The sequence below is a fragment of the Tachypleus tridentatus genome, chromosome 1, assembly GCF_004210375.1.
Source record: "Tachypleus tridentatus isolate NWPU-2018 chromosome 1, ASM421037v1, whole genome shotgun sequence".
NCBI classification, from domain to species: domain Eukaryota; kingdom Metazoa; phylum Arthropoda; class Merostomata; order Xiphosura; family Limulidae; genus Tachypleus; species Tachypleus tridentatus.
The window spans coordinates 118,978,471-119,000,491 of record NC_134825.1 but is presented as its reverse complement, the minus strand read 5'-3'; the positions used below and the strand labels follow the sequence as shown (position 1 = coordinate 119,000,491).

General features: G+C 29.1%; 1 protein-coding gene across 1 annotated transcript in view; it reads left to right on the top strand.

Annotated features, from left to right (window-relative positions):
* Window positions 1-22,021, top strand: part of LOC143233075 (protein turtle homolog A-like) — a 149,006-nt gene that overhangs the window by 36,909 nt on the left and 90,076 nt on the right. Inside the window, exons 2-3 of the mRNA XM_076468960.1 lie at window positions 15,987-16,190; window positions 19,846-20,136. Coding sequence (XP_076325075.1) covers window positions 15,987-16,190; window positions 19,846-20,136 — 495 coding nt within the window. The remainder of the gene's footprint in view (window positions 1-15,986; window positions 16,191-19,845; window positions 20,137-22,021) is intronic.

Genomic DNA, 22,021 nt, shown 5'->3' with positions numbered 1-22,021 from the left:
TAGTAAAAGTAAGGCTTACTATAAATAATTTAACTGTCATTATTTTATAATAGAGAATCTAATGTCTGATAATTAAGATTTGGACTCTCATTACTCAATATTAGTAAAAAGTAAGGCTTACTAATAATATATTAACTGTCATTCTTCTATAATAGAGAATATAATGGCTGATAAGTTAAATTTGGACTCTCATTACGGAATATTAGTAAAAAGTAAGGCTTACTATTAATAATTTAACTGTCATTATTCTATAATAGAGAATATAATGGCTGATAAGTAAGATTTGGACTCTCATTACTCAATATTAGTAAAAAGTAAGGCTTACGATAAATAATTTAACTGTCATTATTCTATAATAAAGAATATAATGGCTGATAAGTAAGATTTGGACTCTCTTCACTTAATCTTAGTAAAATGTAAGGCTTACTATAAATTATTTAACTGTCAATATTCTATAATAGAGAATATAATGAATGATAAGTATGATTTGGAACCTTATTTCTCAATATTAGTTAAAAGTAAGGCTTACTATTAATAATTTAACTCTCTTTCTTCTATAATACAGAATCTAATGGCTGATAGTAATGAGATTTGTACTCTCATTACTCAATATTAGTAAAAAGTAAGGGTTACTATAAATAATTTAACTGTCATTATTCTATAATAGAGAAAAAAATGGCTGATAAGTAAGATTTAGACTCTCATTACTCAATATTGGTAAAAGTAAGGCTTAACTATAAATAATTTAACTGTCATTATTCTATAATAGAGAATATAATGGCTGATAAGTAAGATTTGGACTCTCATTACTCAATCTTTGTAAAAAGTAAGGCTTACTATAAATAATTTAACTGTCATTATTCTATAATAGAGAATATAATGGATGATAAGTAAGATTTGGACTCTCGTTACTCAATATTAGTAAAAAGTAAGGCTTACTATTAATAATTTAACTCTCTTTATTCTATAATAGAGAATCTAATGTCTGATAATTAAGATTTGGACTCTCATTACTCAATATTAGTAAAAAGTAAAGCTTACTAATAATATATTAACAGTCATTCTTCTATAATAGAGAATATAATGGCTGATAAGTAAGATTTGGACTCTCATTACTCAATATTAGTAAAAAGTAAGGCTAACTATAAATAATTTAACTGTCATTCTTCTATAATAGAGAATATAATAATGATAAGTAAGATTTGGACTCTGATTACTCAATATTGGTAAAAGTAAGGCTTAACTATAAATGATTTCACTGTCATTATTCTATAATAGAGAAAATAATGGATGATAAGTAAGATTTGGACTCTCATTACTCAATATTAGTAAAAAGTAAGGCTTACTATTAATAATTTAACTCTCATTCTTCTATAATAGAGAATATAATGGCTGATAAGTAAGATTTGGACTCTCATTACTCAATATTAGTAAAAAGTAAGGCTTAACTGTAAATAACTTAACTCTCATTATTCTATTAGAGATAAAATAATGGCTGATAAGTAAGATTTGGACTCTCATTACTCAATATTAGTAAAAAGTAATGCTTACTATAAATAATTTAACTGTCATTATTCTATAATAGAGAATATAATGGCTGATAAGTAAGATTTGGACTCTCATTACTCAATATTAGTAAAAGTAAGGCTTACTATAAATAATTTAACTGTCATTATTCTATAATAGAGAATATAATGGCTGATAAGTAAGATTTGGACCCTCAATTCTCAATATTAGTAAAAAGTAAGGCTTACTATAAATAATTAAACTGTCATTATTCTATAATAGAGAAAATAATGGATGATAAGAAAGATGTGGACTCTCATTACTCAATATTAGTAAAAAGTAAGACTCACTATAAATAATTTAACTGTAATTATTCTATGATAAAGAATATAATGGCTGATAAGTAAGATTTGGACTCTAATTACTCAATATTAGTAAAAAAAAGACTTAATATAAATAATTTAACTGTCATTATTCTATAATAGAAAAAATAATGGCTGATAAGTAAGATATGGACTCTCCTCACTTTATCTTACTAAAAAGTAAGGCTTACTATAAATTATTTAACTGTCAATATTCTATAATACAGAATATAATGGCTGATAAGAAAGATTAGGACTCTCATTACTAAATATTGTAAAAAGTAAGACTTACTATTAATAATTTAACACTCTTTTTTCTGTAATAGAGAATATAATGGCTTATGTGTAAGATTTGAACTATCATTACTCAATATTAGTAAAAAGTAAGGCTTACTATTAAAAATTTAACTGAAATTACTCTATAATAGAAAATATAATGGCTGATAAGTAATATTTGGACTCTCATTACTCAATTTTAGTAAAATTTAAGGGTTACTATAAATAATTTATATTAATTTATTATTATTATATTATATTATTATTGTCATTATTCTAAAATAGAGAGTATAATGGCTGATAAGTAAGATTTGGACTCTCATTACTCAATATTAGTAAAAAGTAAGACTCACTATAAATAATTTAACTGTAATTATACTATGATAAAGAATATAATGGCTGATAAGTAAGATTTGGACTCTAATTACTCAATATTAGTAAAAATAAGACTTACTATAAATAATTTAACTGTCATTATTCTATAATAAAGAACATAATGGCTGATAATGTAAGATTTGAACTCTCATTATTCAATCTTTGTAAAAAGTAAGGCTTACTATAAATAATTTAACTGTCATTATTCTATAATAGAAAAAATAATGGCTGATAAGTAAGATATGGACTCTCCTCACTTTATATTAGTGAAAAGTAAGGCTTACTATAAATTATTTAACTGTCAATATTCTATAATACAGAATATAATCGCTGATAAGTATGATTTGGACCCTCATTACTCAATATTAGTAAAAAGTAAGGCTTACTATAAATAATTTAACTGTTATTATTCTATAATAAAGAAAATAATAAATGATAAGTAAGATTTGGGCTCTCGTTACACAATATTAGTAAAAAGTAAGGCTTACGATAAATAATTTAACTGTCATTATTCTATAATAGAGAATATAATGGCTGATAAGTAAGATTTGGACACTCTTCACTTAATCTTAGTAAAATGTAAGGCTTACTATAAATAATTTAACTGTCATTATTCTATAATAGAGAATATAATGGATGATAAGTAAGATTTGGACTCTCATTACTCAATATTAGTAAAAGTAAGGCTTACTATAAATAATTTAACTGTCATTATTCTATAATATAGAAAATAATGGCTGATAAGTAAGATTTGGACTCTCATTACTCAATATTGGTAAAAGTAAGGCTTAACTATAAATAATTTAACTGTCATCATTCTATAATAGAAAATATAATGGCTTATAAGTAAGATTTGGACTCTCATTACTCAATCTTTGTAAAAGTAAGGCTTACTATAAATAATTTAACTGTCATTATTCTATAATAGAGAATATAATGGCTGATAAGTAAGATTTAGACTCTCATTACTCAATATATTTTAAATAAATTTTAACTATAAATAATTTAACTGTCATTATTCTATAATAGAGAAAATAATGTCTGATAAGTAAGGTTTAGACGCTCATTACTTAATATTGGTAAAAGTAAGGCTTACTATAAATAATTTAACTGTCATTATTCTATAATAGAGAAAAATAATGGCTGATAAGTAAGATTTGGACTCTCATTACTCAATATTAGTAAAAAGTAAGGCTTACTATAAATAATTTAACTGTCATTATTCTATAATAGAGAATATAATGGCTGATAAGTAAGATTTGGACTCTCATTACTCAATATTAGTAAAAGTAAGGCTTAACTATAAATAATTTAACTGTCATTATTCTATAATAGAGAATATAATGGCTGATAAGTAAGATTTGGACTCTCATTACTCAATATTAGTAAAAATAAGGCTTACTATAAATAATTTAACTGTCATTATTCTATAATAGAGAATATAATGGCTGATAAGTAAGATTTGGACTCTCATTACTCAATATTAGATAAAAGTAAGGCTTAACTATAAATAATTTAACTGTCATTATTCTATAATAGAGAATATAATGGCTGATAAGTAAGATTTGGGCTCTCATTACTCAATATTAGTAAAAAAAAAAAAAGGCTTAGTATAAATAATTTAACCATCATTATTCTATAATAGAGAATATAATGGCAGATAAGTAAGATTTGGACTCTCATTACTCAATATTAGTAAAAGTAAGGCTTACTATAAATAATTTAACTGTCATTATTCTATTAGAGATAAAATAATGGCTGATAAGTAAGATTTGGACTCTCATTACTCAATATTAGTAAAAAGTAAGGCTTACTATAAATAATTTAACTGTCATTATTCTATAATAGAGAATATAATGGCTGATAAGTAAGATTTGGACTCTCATTACTCAATATTAGTAAAAGTAAGGCTTACTATAAATAATTTAACTGTCATTATTCTATAATAGAGAATATAATGGCTGATAAGTAAGATTTGGACTCTCATTACTCAATATTAGTAAAAAGTAAGGCTTACTATAAATAATTTAACTGTCATTATTCTATAATAGAGAAAATAATGGCTGATAAGTAAGATTTGGACTCTCATTACTCAATATTAGTAAAAGTAAGGCTTAACTATAAATAATTTAACTGTCATTATTCTATAATAGAGAAAATAATGGCTGATAAGTAAGATTTGGACTCTCATTACTCAATATTGGTAAAAAGTAAGGCTTACTATAAATAATTTAACTGTCATTATTCTATAATAGAGAATATAATGGGTGATAAATAAGATTTGGACTCTCATTACTCAATATTAGTAAAAGTAAGGCTTACTATAAATAATTTAACTGTCATTATTCTATAATAGAGAAAATAATGGCTGATAAGTAAGATTTGGACTCTCATTACTCAATATTAGTAAAAAGTAAGGCTTACTATAATAATTTAACTGTCATTATTCTATAATAGAGAATATAATGGCTGATAAGTAAGATTTGGACTCTCATTACTCAATATTAGTAAAAGTAAGGCTTACTATTAATAATTTAACTGTCATTATTCTATAATAGAGAATATAATGGCTGATAAGTAAGATTTGGACTCTCATTACTCAATATTAGTAAAAGTAAGGCTTAACTATAAATAATTTAACTGTCATTATTCTATAATAGAGAATATAATGGCTGATAAGTAAGATTTGGACTCTCATTACTCAATATTAGTAAAAGTAAGGCTTACTATAAATAATTTAACTGTCATTATTCTATAATAAAGAATATAATGGCTGATAAGTAAGATTTGGACTCTCATTACTCAATATTAGTAAAAGTAAGGCTTACTATAAATAATTTAACTGTCATTATTCTATAATAGAGAATATAATGGCTGATAAGTAAGATTTGGACTATCATTACTCAATATTAGTAAAAGTAAGGCTTACTATAAATAATTTAACTGTCATTATTCTATAATAGAGAATATAATGGCTGATAAGTAAGATTTGGACTCTCATTACTCAATATTAGTAAAAGTAAGGCTTAACTATAAATAATTTAACTGTCATTATTCTATAATAGAGAATATAATGGCTGATAAGTAAGATTTGGACTCTCATTACTCAATATTAGTAAAAAAGTAAGGCTTACTAATAATAATTTAACTGTCATTATTCTATAATAGAGAATATAATGGCTGATAAGTAAGATTTGGACTCTCATTACTCAATATTAGTAAAAGTAAGGCTTACTATAAATAATTTAACTGTCATTATTCTATAATAGAGAAAATAATGGCTGATAAGTAAGATTTGGACTCTCATTACTCAATATTAGTAAAAGTAAGGCTTACTATAAATAATTTAACTGTCATTATTCTATAATAGAGAATATAATGGCTGATAAGTAAGATTTGGACTCTCATTACTCAATATTAGATAAAAGTAAGGCTTAACTATAAATAATTTAACTGTCATTATTCTATAATAGAGAATATAATGGCTGATAAGTAAGATTTGGACTCTCATTACTCAATATTAGTAAAAGTAAGGCTTACTATAAATAATTTAACTGTCATTATTCTATAATAGAGAATATAATGGCTGATAAGTAAGATTTGGACTCTCATTACTCAATATTAGTAAAAGTAAGGCTTACTATAAATAATTTAACTGTCATTATTCTATAATAGAGAATATAATGGCTGATAAGTAAGATTTGGACTCTCATTACTCAATATTAGTAAAAGTAAGGCTTACTATAAATAATTTAACTGTCATTATTCTATAATAGAGAATATAATGGCTGATAAGTAAGATTTGGACTCTCATTACTCAATATTAGTAAAAAAAGGCTTAATATAAATAATTTAACTGTCATTATTCTATAATAGAGAATATAATGGCTGATAAGTAAGATTTGGACTCTCATTACTCAATATTAGTAAAAAGTAAGGCTTACTATAAATAATTTAACTGTCATTATTCTATAATAGAGAATATAATGGCTGATAAGTAAGATTTGGACTCTCATTACTCAATATTAGTAAAAAGTAAGGCTTACTATAAATAATTTAACTGTCATTATTCTATAATAGAGAATATAATGGCTGATAAGTAAGATTTGGACTCTCATTACTCAATATTAGTAAAAAGTAAGGCTTACTATAAATAATTTAACTGTCATTATTCTATAATAGAGAATATAATGGCTGATAAGTAAGATTTGGACTCTCATTACTCAATATTAGTAAAAGTAAGGCTTACTATAAATAATTTAACTGTCATTATTCTATAATAGAGAATATAATGGCTGATAAGTAAGATTTGGACTCTCATTACTCAATATTAGTAAAAGTAAGGCTTACTATAAATAATTTAACTGTCATTATTCTATAATAGAGAATATAATGGCTGATAAGTAAGATTTGGACTCTCATTACTCAATATTAGTAAAAGTAAGGCTTACTATAAATAATTTAACTGTCATTATTCTATAATAGAGAAAATAATGGCTGATAAGTAAGATTTGGACTCTCATTACTCAATATTAGTAAAAAGTAAGGCTTACTATAAATAATTTAACTGTCATTATTCTATAATAGAGAATATAATGGCTGATAAGTAAGATTTGGACTCTCATTACTCAATATTAGTAAAAAGTAAGGCTTACTATAAATAATTTAACTGTCATTATTCTATAATAGAGAATATAATGGCTGATAAGTAAGATTTGGACTCTCATTACTCAATATTAGTAAAAAGTAAGGCTTACTATAAATAATTTAACTGTCATTATTCTATAATAGAGAATATAATGGCTGATAAGTAAGATTTGGACTCTCATTACTCAATATTAGTAAAAAAGTAAGGCTTACTATAAATAATTTAACTGTCATTATTCTATAATAGAGAATATAATGGCTGATAAGTAAGATTTGGACTCTCATTACTCAATATTAGTAAAAGTAAGGCTTACTATAAATAATTTAACTGTCATTATTCTATAATAGAAAAATAATGGCTGATAAGTAAGATTTGGACTCTCCTTACTTTATATTAGTAAAAGTAAGGCTTACTATAAATAATTTAACTGTCATTATTCTATAATAGAGAATATAATGGATAATAAGTAAGATTTGGGCTCTCGTTACTTAATAATAGTAAAAAGTAAGGCTTACTATAAATAATTTAACTGTCATTATTCTATAATAGAGAATATAATGGATAATAAGTAAGATTTGGGCTCTCGTTACTCAATAATAGTAAAGAAGTAAGGCTTACTATAAATAATTTAACTGTCATTATTCTATAATAGAAAATAATGGCTGATAAGTAAGATTTGAGACTCTCATTACTCAATATTAGTAAAAAAGTAAGGCTTACTATAAATAATTTAACTGTCATTATTCTATAATAGAGAATATAATGGCTGATAAGTAAGATTTGGACTCTCTTCACTCAATATTAGTAAAATAGTAAGGCTTACTATAAATAATTTAACTGTCATTATTCTATAATAGAGAATATAATGGCTGATAAGTAAGATTTGGACTCTAATTACACAATATTAGTAAAAAAAGTAAGGCTTACTATAAATAATTTAACTGTCATTATTCTATAATATAGAATATAATGGCTGATAAGTAAGATTTGGACTCTCATTACTCAATATTTGTAAAAAGTAAGGCTTACTATAAATAATTTAACTGTCATTATTCTATAATAGAGAATATAATGGCTGATAAGTAAGATTTGGACTCTCATTACTCAATATTAGTAAAAAGTAAGGCTTACTATAAATAATTTAACTGTCATTATTCTATAATAGAGAATATAATGGCTGATAAGTAAGATTTGGACTCTCATTACTCAATATTAGTAAAAGTAAGGCTTACTATAAATAATTTAACTGTCATTATTCTATAATAGAGAATATAATGGCTGATAAGTAAGATTTGGACTCTCATTACTCAATATTAGTAAAAAGTAATGCTTACTATAAATAATTTAACTGTCATTATTCTATAATAGAGAAAAATAATGGATGATAAGTAAGATTTGGACTCTCATTACTCAATATTAGTAAAAAGTAAGGCTTACTATTAATAATTTAACTGTCATTATTCTATAATAGAGAATATAATGGCTGATAAGTAAGATTTGGACTCTCATTACTCAATATTAGTAAAAGTAAGGCTTACTATTAATAATTTAACTGTCATTATTCTATAATAGAGAATATAATGGCTGATAAGTAAGATTTGGACTCTCATTACTCAATATTAGTAAAAAGTAAGGCTTACTATAAATAATTTAACTGTCATTATTCTATAATAGAGAAAATAATGGCTGATAAGTAAGATTTGGACTCTCATTACTCAATATTAGTAAAAAGTAAGGCTTACTATAAATAATTTAACTGTCATTATTCTATAATAAAGAATATAATGGCTGATAAGTAAGATTTGGACTCTCATTACTCAATATTAGTAAAAAAGTAAGGCTTACTATAAATAATTTAACTGTCATTATTCTATAATAGAGAATATAATGGCTGATAAGTAAGATTTGGACTCTCATTACTCAATATTAGTAAAAGTAAGGCTTACTATAAATAATTTAACTGTCATTATTCTATAATAGATAAAATAATGGCTTATAAATAAGATTTGGACTCTCATTACTCAATATTAGTAAAAGTAAGGCTTACTATAAATAATTTAACTGTCATTATTCTATAATACAGAATATAATGGCCGATAAGAAAGATTAGGACTCTCATTACTCAATATTAGTAAAAGTAAGAATTACTATGAATAATTTATTGTAAGTCATTATTATTATATTATATTACTATTATAACTGTCATTATTCTATAATAGAGAAAATAATGTCTGATAAGTAAGATTTAGACTCTCATTACTCAATATTGGTAAAAAGTAAGACTTACTATAAATAATTTAACTGTAATTATTCTATGATAAAGAATATAATGGCTGATAAGTAAGATTTGGACTCTAATTACTCAATATTAGTAAAAAGTAATGCTTACTATAAATAATTTAACTGTCATTATTCTATAATAAAGAACATAATGGCTGATAAGTAAGGTTTTGAACTCTCATTACTCAATATCAGTGAAAAAAGTAAGGCTTACTATAAATAATTTAACTGTCATTATTCTATAATACAGAATATAATGGCTGATAAGTAAGATTTGGACTCTCATTACTCAATATTAGTAAAAGTAAGGCTTACTATAAATAATTTAACTGTCATTATTCTATAATTGAGAATATAATAGCTGATAAGTAAGATTTGGACTCTGATTACTCAATATTGGTAAAAGTAAGGCTTAACTATAAATAATTTAACTGTCATTATTCTATAATAGAGAATATAATGGCTGATAAGTAAGATTTGGACTCTCATTACTCAATATTAGTAAAAAGTAAGGCTTACTATAAATAATTTAACTGTCATTATTCTATAATAGAGAAAATAATGGCTGATAAGTAAGATTTGGACTCTCATTACTCAATATTAGAAAAAGTAAGTCTTACTATAAATAATTTAACTCTCATTATTCTATAATAGAGAATATAATGGCTGATAAGTAAGATTTGGACTCTCATTACTCAATATTAGATAAAAGTAAGGCTTAACTATAAATAATTTAACTGTCATTATTCTATAATAGAGAATATAATGGCTGATAAGTAAGATTTGGACTCTCATTACTCAATATTGGTAAAAGTAAGGCTTACTATAAATAATTTAACTGTCATTATTCTATAATAGAGAATATAATGGCTGATAAGTAAGATTTGGACTCTCATTACTCAATATTAGTAAAAGTAAGGCTTACTATAAATAATTTAACTGTCATTATTCTATAATAGAAAAATAATGGCTGATAAGTAAGATTTGGACTCTCATTACTCAATATTAGTAAAAAGTAAGGCTTACTATAAATAATTTAACTGTCATTATTCTATAATAGAGAATATAATGGCTGATAAGTAAGATTTGGACTCTCATTACTCAATATTAGTAAAAGTAAGGCTTACTATAAATAATTTAACTGTCATTATTCTATAATAGAGAATATAATGGCTGATAAGTAAGATTTGGACTCTCATTACTCAATATTAGTAAAAAAGTAAGGCTTACTATAAATAATTTAACTGTCATTATTCTATAATAGAGAATCTAATGTCTGATAAGTAAGATTTGGACTCTCATTACTCAATAATGGTAAAAGTAAGGCTTAACTATAAATAATTTAACTGTCATTATTCTATAATAGAGAATATAATGGCTGATAAGTAAGATTTGGACTCTCATTACTCAATCTTAGTAAAAGTAAGGCTTACTATAAATAATTTAACCGTCATTATTCTATAATAGAGAATATAATGGCTGATAAGTAAGATTTGGACTCTCATTACTCAATATTAGTAAAAGTAAGGCTTACTATAAATAATTTAACTGTCATTATTCTATAATAGAGAATATAATGGCTGATAAGTAAGATTTGGACTCTCATTACTCAATATTAGTAAAAGTAAGGCTTACTAAAAATAATTTAACTCTCATTATTCTATAATAGAGAATATAATGGCTGATAAGTAAGATTTGGACTCTCGTTACTCAATATTAGTAAAAAATAAGGCTTACTATAAATAATTTAACTGTCATTATTCTATGATAGAAAAATAATGGCTGATAAGTAAGATTTGGACTCTCATTACTCAATATTAGCAAAAGTAAGGCTTACTATAAATAATTTAACTGTCATTATTCTATAAAAGAGAATATAATGGCTGATAAGTAAGATTTGGACTCTCATTACTCAATATTAGTAAAAGTAAGGCTTACTATAAATAATTTAACTGTCATTATTCTATAATAGAGAATATAATGGCTGATAAGTAAGATTTGGACTCTCATTACTCAATATTAGTAAAAGTAAGGCTTACTATAAATAATTTAACTGTCATTATTCTATAATAGAGAATATAATGGCTGATAAGTAAGATTTGGACTCTCATTACTCAATATTGGTAAAAGTAAGGCTCACTATAAATAATTTAACTGTCATTATTCTATAATAGAGAAAATAATGGCTGATAAGTAAGATTTGGACTCTCATTACTCAATATTTGTAAAAGTAAGGCTTACTATAAATAATTTAACTGTCATTATTCTATAATAGAGAATATAATGGCTGATAAGTAAGATTTGGACTCTCATTACTCAATATTAGTAAAAGTAAGGCTTACTATAAATAATTTAACTGTCATTATTCTATAATATAGAATATAATGGCTGATAAGTAAGATTTGGACTCTCATTACTCAATCTTAGTAAAAAGTAAGGCTTACTATAAATAATTTAACCGTCATTATTCTATAATAAAGAATATAATGGCTGATAAGTAAGATTTGGACTCTTATTACTCAATATTAGTAAAAGTAATGCTTACTATAAATAATTTAACTGTCATTATTCTATAATATAGAATATAATGGCTGATAAGTAAGATTTGGACTCTCATTACTCAATATTAGTAAAAGTAAGGCTTAACTATAAATAATTTAACTGTCATTATTCTATAATAGAGAATATAATGGCTGATAAGTAAGATTTGGACTCTCATTACTCAATATTAGTAAAAGTAAGGCTTAACTATAAATAATTTAACTGTCATTATTCTATAATATAGAATATAATAGCTGATAAGTAAGATTTGGGCTCTCGTTACTCAATATTAGTAAAAAGTAAGGCTTACTATAAATAATGTAACCGTCATTATTCTATAATAGAGAATATAATGGCAGATAAGTAAGATTTGGATTCTCATTACTCAATATTAGTAAAAAGTAAGGCTTAACTGTAAATAACTTAACTCTCATTATTCTATTAGAGATAAAATAATGGCTGATAAGTAAGATTTGGACTCTCATTACTCAATATTAGTAAAAAGTAATGCTTACTATAAATAATTTAACTGTCATTATTCTATAATATAGAATATAATAGCTGATAAGTAAGATTTGGGCTCTCATCACTCAATATCAGTGAAAAGTAAGGCTTACTATAAATAATTTGACTGTCATTATTCTATAATAGAGAATATAATGGTCTGATAAGTAAGATTTGGACTCTCATTACTCAATATTAGTAAAAAGTAAGGCTTACTATTAATAATTTAACTGCCATTATTCTATAATAGAGAATATAATGGCTGATAAGGAAGATTTGGACTCTCATTACTCTGTATTGGATCAATATGGTTTCCATTAAAATTACATATTTTTTACAATTTCCTCATTTAATCTTTTTCTCACTCACCCTTTTACTACGGCATCCGAACAATAAATCTAACTTGGACCAGTAAAGAATCTTATGATTTAATATCTGATCAATTCTATGATTACACATTTTCACAGATTTCTTCTTGCAATTCACTTCCCTTTTGCGTGTTTGACCTCACTCTAATACAAAATGTTGAATTTTTAATAGTAGTTTCCTCTTAAACCTAATTTTGTAGGCAAGATGTATTTTTGAGAAGATTATTCTGATATTTATTTATTGTCACAAATAATTATTATTCATATACGAACGCACATTTCAAAAAATGTCATGACAGCTGATAGTAACACATGAATATTTATAAAGGGTGGACATAAATGAGTACATAATTGTTTCACTTAGAAAATAATTTAGTTTATTACTATTATTTAGAAAAAAAAATAATTTGGTTTCAATTGTTTCGTAATATTCTCTTAAAAAAAAAGAAACTCAAAATGGATATTTTTGTTATTTTAAAGAGAAATATATGTAATAACGTTACAAGCTCAGAGTATGTGATGTTACACGTGTTAAGGCACTGATTGTAAGACCAAAATGACAATAAAAGTTGTGCACTTCGAAAACGGAGGAAAACATCGGATTTTTTCGTCTCCAATAAATTTGTTTGAGAGATCTGAATGTTCTACAAGTGCAACATGTGCAAAATCCCTATAAAAGTGACGGGTTCTCAGTTTCCATAGCTCAGCGTTAAGCCACCCACACGCAATACAGTTACGCCAAGACTTACTGAAGCACAACGCAACAACGCCATTCATCGATAGGAAGCAGGTGAATCTCAATCAGATGTTGCCAGAGCTGTGAATGTCCACCCAAGCACCATCAAAAGGCTATAGAAACGTCACCAACAACATGGATCAACTCGTGACCGTCCACGATCTGGGAGACCTCGTGTGACCGCACCCGCACAAAATCGCTACATCCGATTACGTCACTTTCGGGATAGGACCACCACTGCGACGTCTACTGACTGCCTCAACCATACCAGGGCTGCGTAGGATTTCCGATCAGACCGTACGCAACCGTCGACGAGATTAATAGGCACCATGTGCAATCCATCATGGTGAACGTCAACAACATTTTTCAACATGACAACGCCCGTCCTCACACAGCCCGACTCACCACTGTCTTCTTGAGACACCACAACATCTACGTTCTTTCCTGGCTCTACAGATCACCAGATTTAAACCCCATCGAACATCTTTGAGACGAGTTGGATCGACGTCTGCAACGGCGACAACCTCAATCCCAGACTCTACCTCAGCTTGCAGCAGCTTTGCAGGCTGAGTGGACAGCCATTCCACAGGTTGTGATTCGTCATCTCGTCGCTTCCATGGGCAGGAGATGCCAAGCAGTTATTTATGCTCATGGGGGGCATACTCGTTATTGACGTTCAGTGACGTTAAACTTCAACTAGTGAGCGTGGGCTTCGCCTTTGCAGACTTTGGATGTTCAGCAGTGAATGTGCAAATTTTCACACATGTCATATAGAACTACCCGGAGTAAACTTGTTAACAATATGTCTCAAATTTTGCCTTTTGCGTTTCTTTTTTTGAAGAGTATATTTTATCCAGTACTAACAGTAAACCACAAAGAATGTTAACCGTATTTACCAATACAAGACATACTATCATGATGTTGAGTAATGTTTGTTCCACTCAATATATACACGAATGTAGTCAAATAATGATATATTTCAAAGTTTGTTGTGTTTGTTTTGTCTTTGAATTTCGCACAAAGCTACTCGTTGGCTATCTGTGCTCGGCGTTCCTAATTTAGCAGTGTAAGACTAGAGAGAAGGCAGCTAATTATCACCACCCACCGCCAACTCTTGGGCTATTCTTTTACAAACGAATAATGGGATTGATCGTCACATTATAACGCCCCACGGCTGAAAGGGCAAGCATGTTTGGCGCGAAGGGAATGCGAACTCGCCACCTTCAGATTACGAGTCGCACACCTTAATACGCTTGGCCATGCCAGGCTCATTTCAAAGTTAATAAGTTGTTTTTCTTTCTATAGATTAATATATAAAACTCTAGCTTTAAACATAGAAAAAAATATGGTATATAGATCCTACTATTATATGAAACATGTTATATTCTGATGACGTGACAATAGCGATACATGGAGTTCTTAAAAAAAAGTAGTAATGAATTATAAACCTAAAAAAATAATAAAGAAACGTGTCATTTCAGCTATTACTCGGAGATGAAAATCATGTTTCATTTAATAAATTGACAAGCCTAGTACCTGGTGCACAACTATTTAGGTTCCAAGATTCCAAAGCGGGTCATCACACACAGTATGTTTTAGAAGCTTTAAATGCGACAGCTTTAAACATTCTGCAAATCTCCCCTTATTCCTCATGCTGATGATTGTTGTTGTTTGGATTAAGCACAGAGCTACACAATGGGCTATCTGTGCTCTGCTCACTACAGGTATCGAAACCTGGTTTTTAGCGTTGTAAGTCCGCAAATATACCGCTGAGCCATTGGGGACCCATGCTGATGAGTGACGTATTATAACGGGCCCGGCATGGTCAGTTGCCTAAGGTACTCGAGTCGTAATCTGAGGGTTGTGGGCTCGAATTTCCGTTGCACCAAAGAAGATAGCCCTTCCGGCCGTGGGGGGCGTTAGAATCTTGCGATAAATCCTACTATTCATTGATAGAAGAGTAGCCCAAGACTTGGCAATAGGTGGTGATGACGAGCTGCCTTCCCTCTAGTCTTACACTGTTAAATTACGGAAGCCTAGCGCAAATAGCCCTCGAGTAGCCTTGCATGAAAAATTGAAAACAAACAAACAATTTAATAGTTTTTGAATGCCGAGTGGCATAGCGGTATGTCTGCAGTCTTACAATGCTATATACCGGATTTCGATACCAGTGATGGACAAATTACAGTTAGCCCGTTATGTAATTTTGTATTAACAGCAAACATATACACTCCATATACCTACTTTGTTTACATTTTCATTTACTGGACACGTATTATCATATTTATTCTTATTTATTATTATGTAGTTCTAAAATTAGTGAACAAATTAACTCTGTATGTATAATTTTATCAAGACAGATATAAATATATAAATACTGTGTCACATAGGGGACCCAACACCGACTGTCACGTGGTGGAAAGACTCATCTCTACTGGATGACGATTACTATGTGACCCCTGGTGGAGCTGTACGGAACGAGTTACTAATAAACCGTCTACAGAGAGACTTCTTAATGTCAGTTTTGACATGCGAAGCGTCCAACAGCAATTTGAGCATGCCAGTGTCCAAATCAGTGACTTTGGACTTAAATTGTAAGCGCTAACATCTTGAAAGGAATATCTTATGTGTACTAAGGCCGTTCTTCGTATAAGAATGAAAAAAAGTATGTTTTTTTTTTTTGCAAGGATTTGAAGATCGAGTTTCCAGAGTGTAAACGCATAGTACGTTTTAGCCGATTTTGTATTTATTAATAAACATCAGATACAGTGGTTCAAAGAATTCCATTTCATTTAGTTGTCATCAAATTATATATACGCTGAAAAGTATATATATATATATTTTTTTTTTTTTCACCAAGAGAATAAAATAATATTTTCCTATTGGATGAAAATTGTAGATGACGCTATACCTGTCCTATAGAACTAAAAATCCCACGAATTACGTTGTTAAATGTTTTTTATTGAGTAAACAAAAAAAATGTCTTTCTTTAATGAAGTGTAACTCAGTAAGGTTCAGGAACCACTTTGTAATTGATTGTAACCATTACTATTGTCCGGAATCTGGTTTATTCGGAAAGCGAACCGACTCTTGACACTGTTGATTTGTAAAGTATACTTTACCCACCGAGTTTCAACCAGACTCAAGAAATTTTGATCCTGATATTTTCTGAAGTATTTCTAGAGATTCTAAACAGCATTTCTTAACAGAATGTTCCTCACGTTCCAGCTCTTAAAGTTATCTTCTATCACCGAAAATCGATTACTGTTGCAGTTTAAAATAACGTCTCCACAGTCATTAGTTGAAGGTACAAGGAAATAAATGGTTCTTCTGAAGCACTTTTCTCTTGATGCTGAAGAACAAAACTTACTAAAAAAATTCAAACTCAGACTGCACCACAATTTTTATTTCTTCTTGAATTACTTGTAAAGTCAGTTGCGTACTTAAGTTCTGCTTAAGTTTTCGAACATAAAATAGGTAAGAAAAATAATTTCAGCGATTAGTAACTGATATCCCTACCTCTTTTCAAAATTTCTTATCTACTAGAGAAAAAACAACTCAGTTGTTAATTATCCGTCGGGTTGTAAGAAATATTATTGGTAAAAAATGCGCACGTGTCTGATCTAAAAATAATTATTGGTACCAGTGATCTACCGTTGCACTTCTTATTGCGCATATTTCAAAGCACTCTTGACATTTTGACCCCTGGTTGATGTGTTTTTGTAAATGTGTTTCCTTTTTCGCGAACTTATCCGCAACTTTGGAGTATGCAATCTACGTGGCGCAGCCCCATTAAGAAGGGGCTGCCAGTAGGAGGTTAAACGTGCCAAAAAAAAAGAAAAGATCATTTAGGTTTCATAAAGTTCTACGAAAGAGTAAACTTTCACGATCGTTGGACTCAAAGGTATCTTTGAATTTGCGTCCGTGGCTCTTTTCGAGAGGGCGTCATGTTTGAAACTGCATTCAAATTCATACTTATTTTTTAGGACTAAATGTTCAGGTACCACGAAGATGTGCCATAAATGGGCTTATATACGGGTACAGATCTATTTGAGTAGCTCTACTTGAAAATAATGAAAATTGATCGTACACCTGGACCTATGTAAGATGGGAGATGAATTTTACGAAAGTAACTCATAAATATACACACAAATTAATCCTCATTTAGTGCAAAATTTAGTTTCAAAAATGACACTTTTCCGATTTGTTTTTCGTAGACTTTTATTTCCGTATAATTAAAGTAAATTATAATATGATATGTTTGTGTGAGGTGAAATATGTTATTATGTGGTAAATATATTATTTTAAAATCATTTATTTTCAAGTCTTAAAACTTTAATCGATAAATATTCAAATTTGCGATTTTAAATTACAAAGTAATCTTCATAAAAATTAATAATATTGGATAATTATGTATGTGTTTAATACATAATCGAACACGAAAGAGACATTCTGTCACAGTTATATATTCACGAAATATGCGTTACTAAAGTTAAACTCGAAGGATGTATATTATAATGCAGAATGGTACATCTGCGAGGCTTAACCTCTCTTAGGATTGCAAATTAGTACTTACTAAAGTTACTACGTAATACACGACAAACTTTAAAACAAACGTTAGGAATGAATAGGTTGTCGTATGTTTCTATTAGTACTTAAAATCCATTTAGTCTAGCTCATTTATATAAAGTCTGGGAAAATTCATTAATATTTGACCGTTTATTTGTATTAAAACGAGCTAGTTTATTTTATTTTGTATGTATAGATATATATATATATTCCTATACATGCATTGCTTTTAATATATCTGCTTAGCTATAAGTATTTCAGTTATGTTATATTAAACAAACGTAATTAAATTATAATTCAATCAAAATCCATAGTAATTGTAATGAGTCTTTCGTACAGTAAAACTAGTTTATATAATCTGAATGATCAGATAATAAACATAATTTGGGAAAACAATTTTGTAATATTCTTTTGATCTTTGGAAGTGACTTGTTTGTTTATTTGTTTTGGAATTTAGCGCAAAGCTACACGTGGGCTATCTGCGCTAGCCGTCCCTAATTTAGTAGTGTAAGACTATAGGGAAGGCAGCTAGTCATCACCACCCGACGTCCACTCTTGGGCTACTCTTGTACTAACGAATAGTGGGATTGACATTATAACACCCCCACAGCTGAAGGAGTGAGCATGTTTGATGCGACGGGGATTCGAACCCGTGACCCTCAGATTCCGAGTCGAACGCTTTAACTCACCTGGGCATGCCGGGTCTATTACCGAAAAAGGTTGAAACGGTGTTCGCTCCTCTACATAGTACTTTCTGCAACCACACCAGCTGTTTTTACATATATAACGGATGAAATTATTATTTGGAAGAAATTTAAAACCTTTAACATGAAATAAAACGTGAAATCTTCCTAATTTGAATGAAAATTGTTTGCTAACAACAACACTGAACTTTCTTAAGTGGTTAAAATAATTGTTTTGTTGGTGTGTTTGTGTTTTCTCGTTGCAAAGCCACATCAGACTCTCTGCTGAGCTCACCAAGGGGAATCGAACCCCTGATTTTAGCGTTGTAAATCTGTAGACTTCCCGCTATACTAACGTTCGACTCGTAATTTGAGGGTCTCAGGTTCGAATCCCAGTCGCACCAAACATGCTCGCCCTTTCCGTCATGGGGGCGTTATAAAGCTACGGTCAATCCCATTGAGAATGAAAAATTGTTTAATCTAACAATATCATAATTTGTTAAAAAACAATTAATGCTAAAACTATTTACATCTTAATAAAACCGGTATATACTTAAATAAACGGCCAGTAACCGCAACTTAATAAGCTTCATTTTACAAATGACCACGCAGTTTTTTACCTGAAACTAAACAAGAATAAACGTATAATTTTTCGAGGACAAATTTTCACAAGCTGTAAAATCTAATGACATTTTAGAGAAGTGAAATATTCAGTTGAAACTGCGGTTTACGAGTTCATTTTGAATTAGAATGATTTTGGATTTGTACCGAATCAAGGAGTGTATTTGTAATAAAATATATAAAATTAATTGAGAACTAAAATAGGTTACTTTCAAAAAGTTTTTAACACACATGTTTTTTCTTATGAAGCTAAACACCTGAAGTGCTTTGAAAATTGTCGTGTGTTTTTTTTTAAATAAAACTTGAATTTTCAAATGTAACTTTCCACATTGTAAATAATGGTTATAAACACCTCCATTTCTATGCATGGTGTCAGTGAAGCCCCTAGATGTCCGAATTACAACACTAAAGACACCCCTTTCAGCAGGGCGTCAAGTTGAGCTTGTGTGCCAGTCAAGTGGTTCTCGACCACCTGCTCGAATCGTATGGAAGAAAGGAAGTGACAAAATGTCTGGAGCTGTGGTTCCAAGGAGAGATAACGTGACAATTAGCAAAATTAGGTTTATTCCGACCATAGATGACCATGGCAAATATTTGTCGTGCCAAGCAGATAATGTTTTGATTCCACACAGTGCTTTGGAAGATGGATGGATAGTCACGATATTTTGTAAGTATAATTTTTGATATAAAAATCCGTTCTTGCTCCATTGTTTTTTAACTCGTGCAAAGTTTATTACAGAGAAAGAAATAATAATATAAATATAAATCTATCTGTGCAACGTTTTGACATTTTAAAATAAATTGCACAATAGAGAATATAAGCTTAGAATGACGTTTAAGTCACGTGAATCAAGAGCAATCAATTTCACCATCAGTATTACTGATTACTTACATACAGTATCTATGAGACCAAAATATTTTATGAAAAACCTTTGCTTTTTGTTTTCGTTATTATTTTATTGTTTGTTTGTTTTAAATTCCACCAGGTGGTTAAGCGCTCGACTTATAATCCGAGGGTTGCGGGTTCGAATCCCCGGTACACCAAACATTCTCGCCCTTTAGACCGTGGGGGCGTTATAACGTAACGGTCTATCCCACCATTTGATGGTAAAAGAATAGCCCAAGAGCTGGCGTGGGTGGCGATAACTATCTACCTTCCCTCTAGTCTTATACTGGTAAATTAGGGACGGCAAGCGCAGATAGCCCTCGTGTAGCTTTGCACGATATTCAAACAAACAATGATGACCTAAGTAGAGAGTTGAAACGATGGAAGGCCACCTTTATATACATATATACATGCACACATGTATTCCTCTGTAATAAACATTTCCCGAGTTAAATCCACTATTAATACATAACAAAAAAAAATATATTATATATTACTTAATCTTTAAATTTCTCTAACTAAATCTAAGTTTGCACGTGTAGAATTTGTTTTCCTGTCATGGATTTTCACGTCTTATTAAAACAAAGTTGTACGTAACCATACTTATCATAAATCAATAACTGAATTTCTCCAATGGTTTATTGACCTTTCAAATACAGATATTTCTCTATGTTATTGTCTACCAGACAATGGCTGAAAGAGGAATTGCATCCGACTTTCATAGAGACCGGATTAGGGATGTAGCATTACATTATTAATAACTGTTCAAACACATGTCATCAGAGTCAGTCAGTTGTGGTCGTTAATAAGGAATGTCGCTGCCACTAGGAGGCACTGTGGCTTCAGACCACTGGTGAATGACAAACAGAAATAGACTATTAAACAGAGTTCAATGTGTTCTGGTTACCACTCTTTCATCACGGTCAGAATTCGACTGTTTTTAACCGTATCGTGCAAAGTATATCACAAAAAAAATAATAATACATGACTGAAGAAAAACATTAAAAAAATATGTACCTCAGATACTGATAGCATTGTTTCGTTTGGAATTTCGCGCGAAACTACACGAGGGCTATCTGCGCTAGCCGTCCCTAATTTAGCAGCGTAAGAATAGAGGGAAGGCAGCTAGTTATCACCACCCACCGCCATCTCTTGGGCTACTCTTTTACCAACGAATAGTGGGATTTACCGATACATTATAACATTCTCACGGCTGAAAGGGCGAGCATGTTTGGTGTACCGGGGAGTCGAACCCGATACTGATAGGAAAGCACATTATTAGAGAAGTTTGCAGTACTATTACTTATGACAATAAATAAGTTCTAATACATACCTTGTTCTCTGTTGACGTGTTTAGGCAAATTATAAAAAAAATAATATGAATCGCTCGGCTCTTATGTTGTATCTATGATAAAAATTGTGATGGTTGATAACGTTATAAAGTCAAACATCATATGTGGTGAAAAGTAATCCGCATTATTCAATACTAAATTTATTGTTTTATGGAAGAGATTTTGATAAGACGATCCACAGTGACAGGGTGTATTACTCCGCTGGTTACAGGGTCTCTAAAAACACCCGAATACCACAGAAATATAACAAAAGATATTGTAAATATTTATTTAATCCCCTAAGGTTTACAGTGTATTTTTATGTTTACAATATA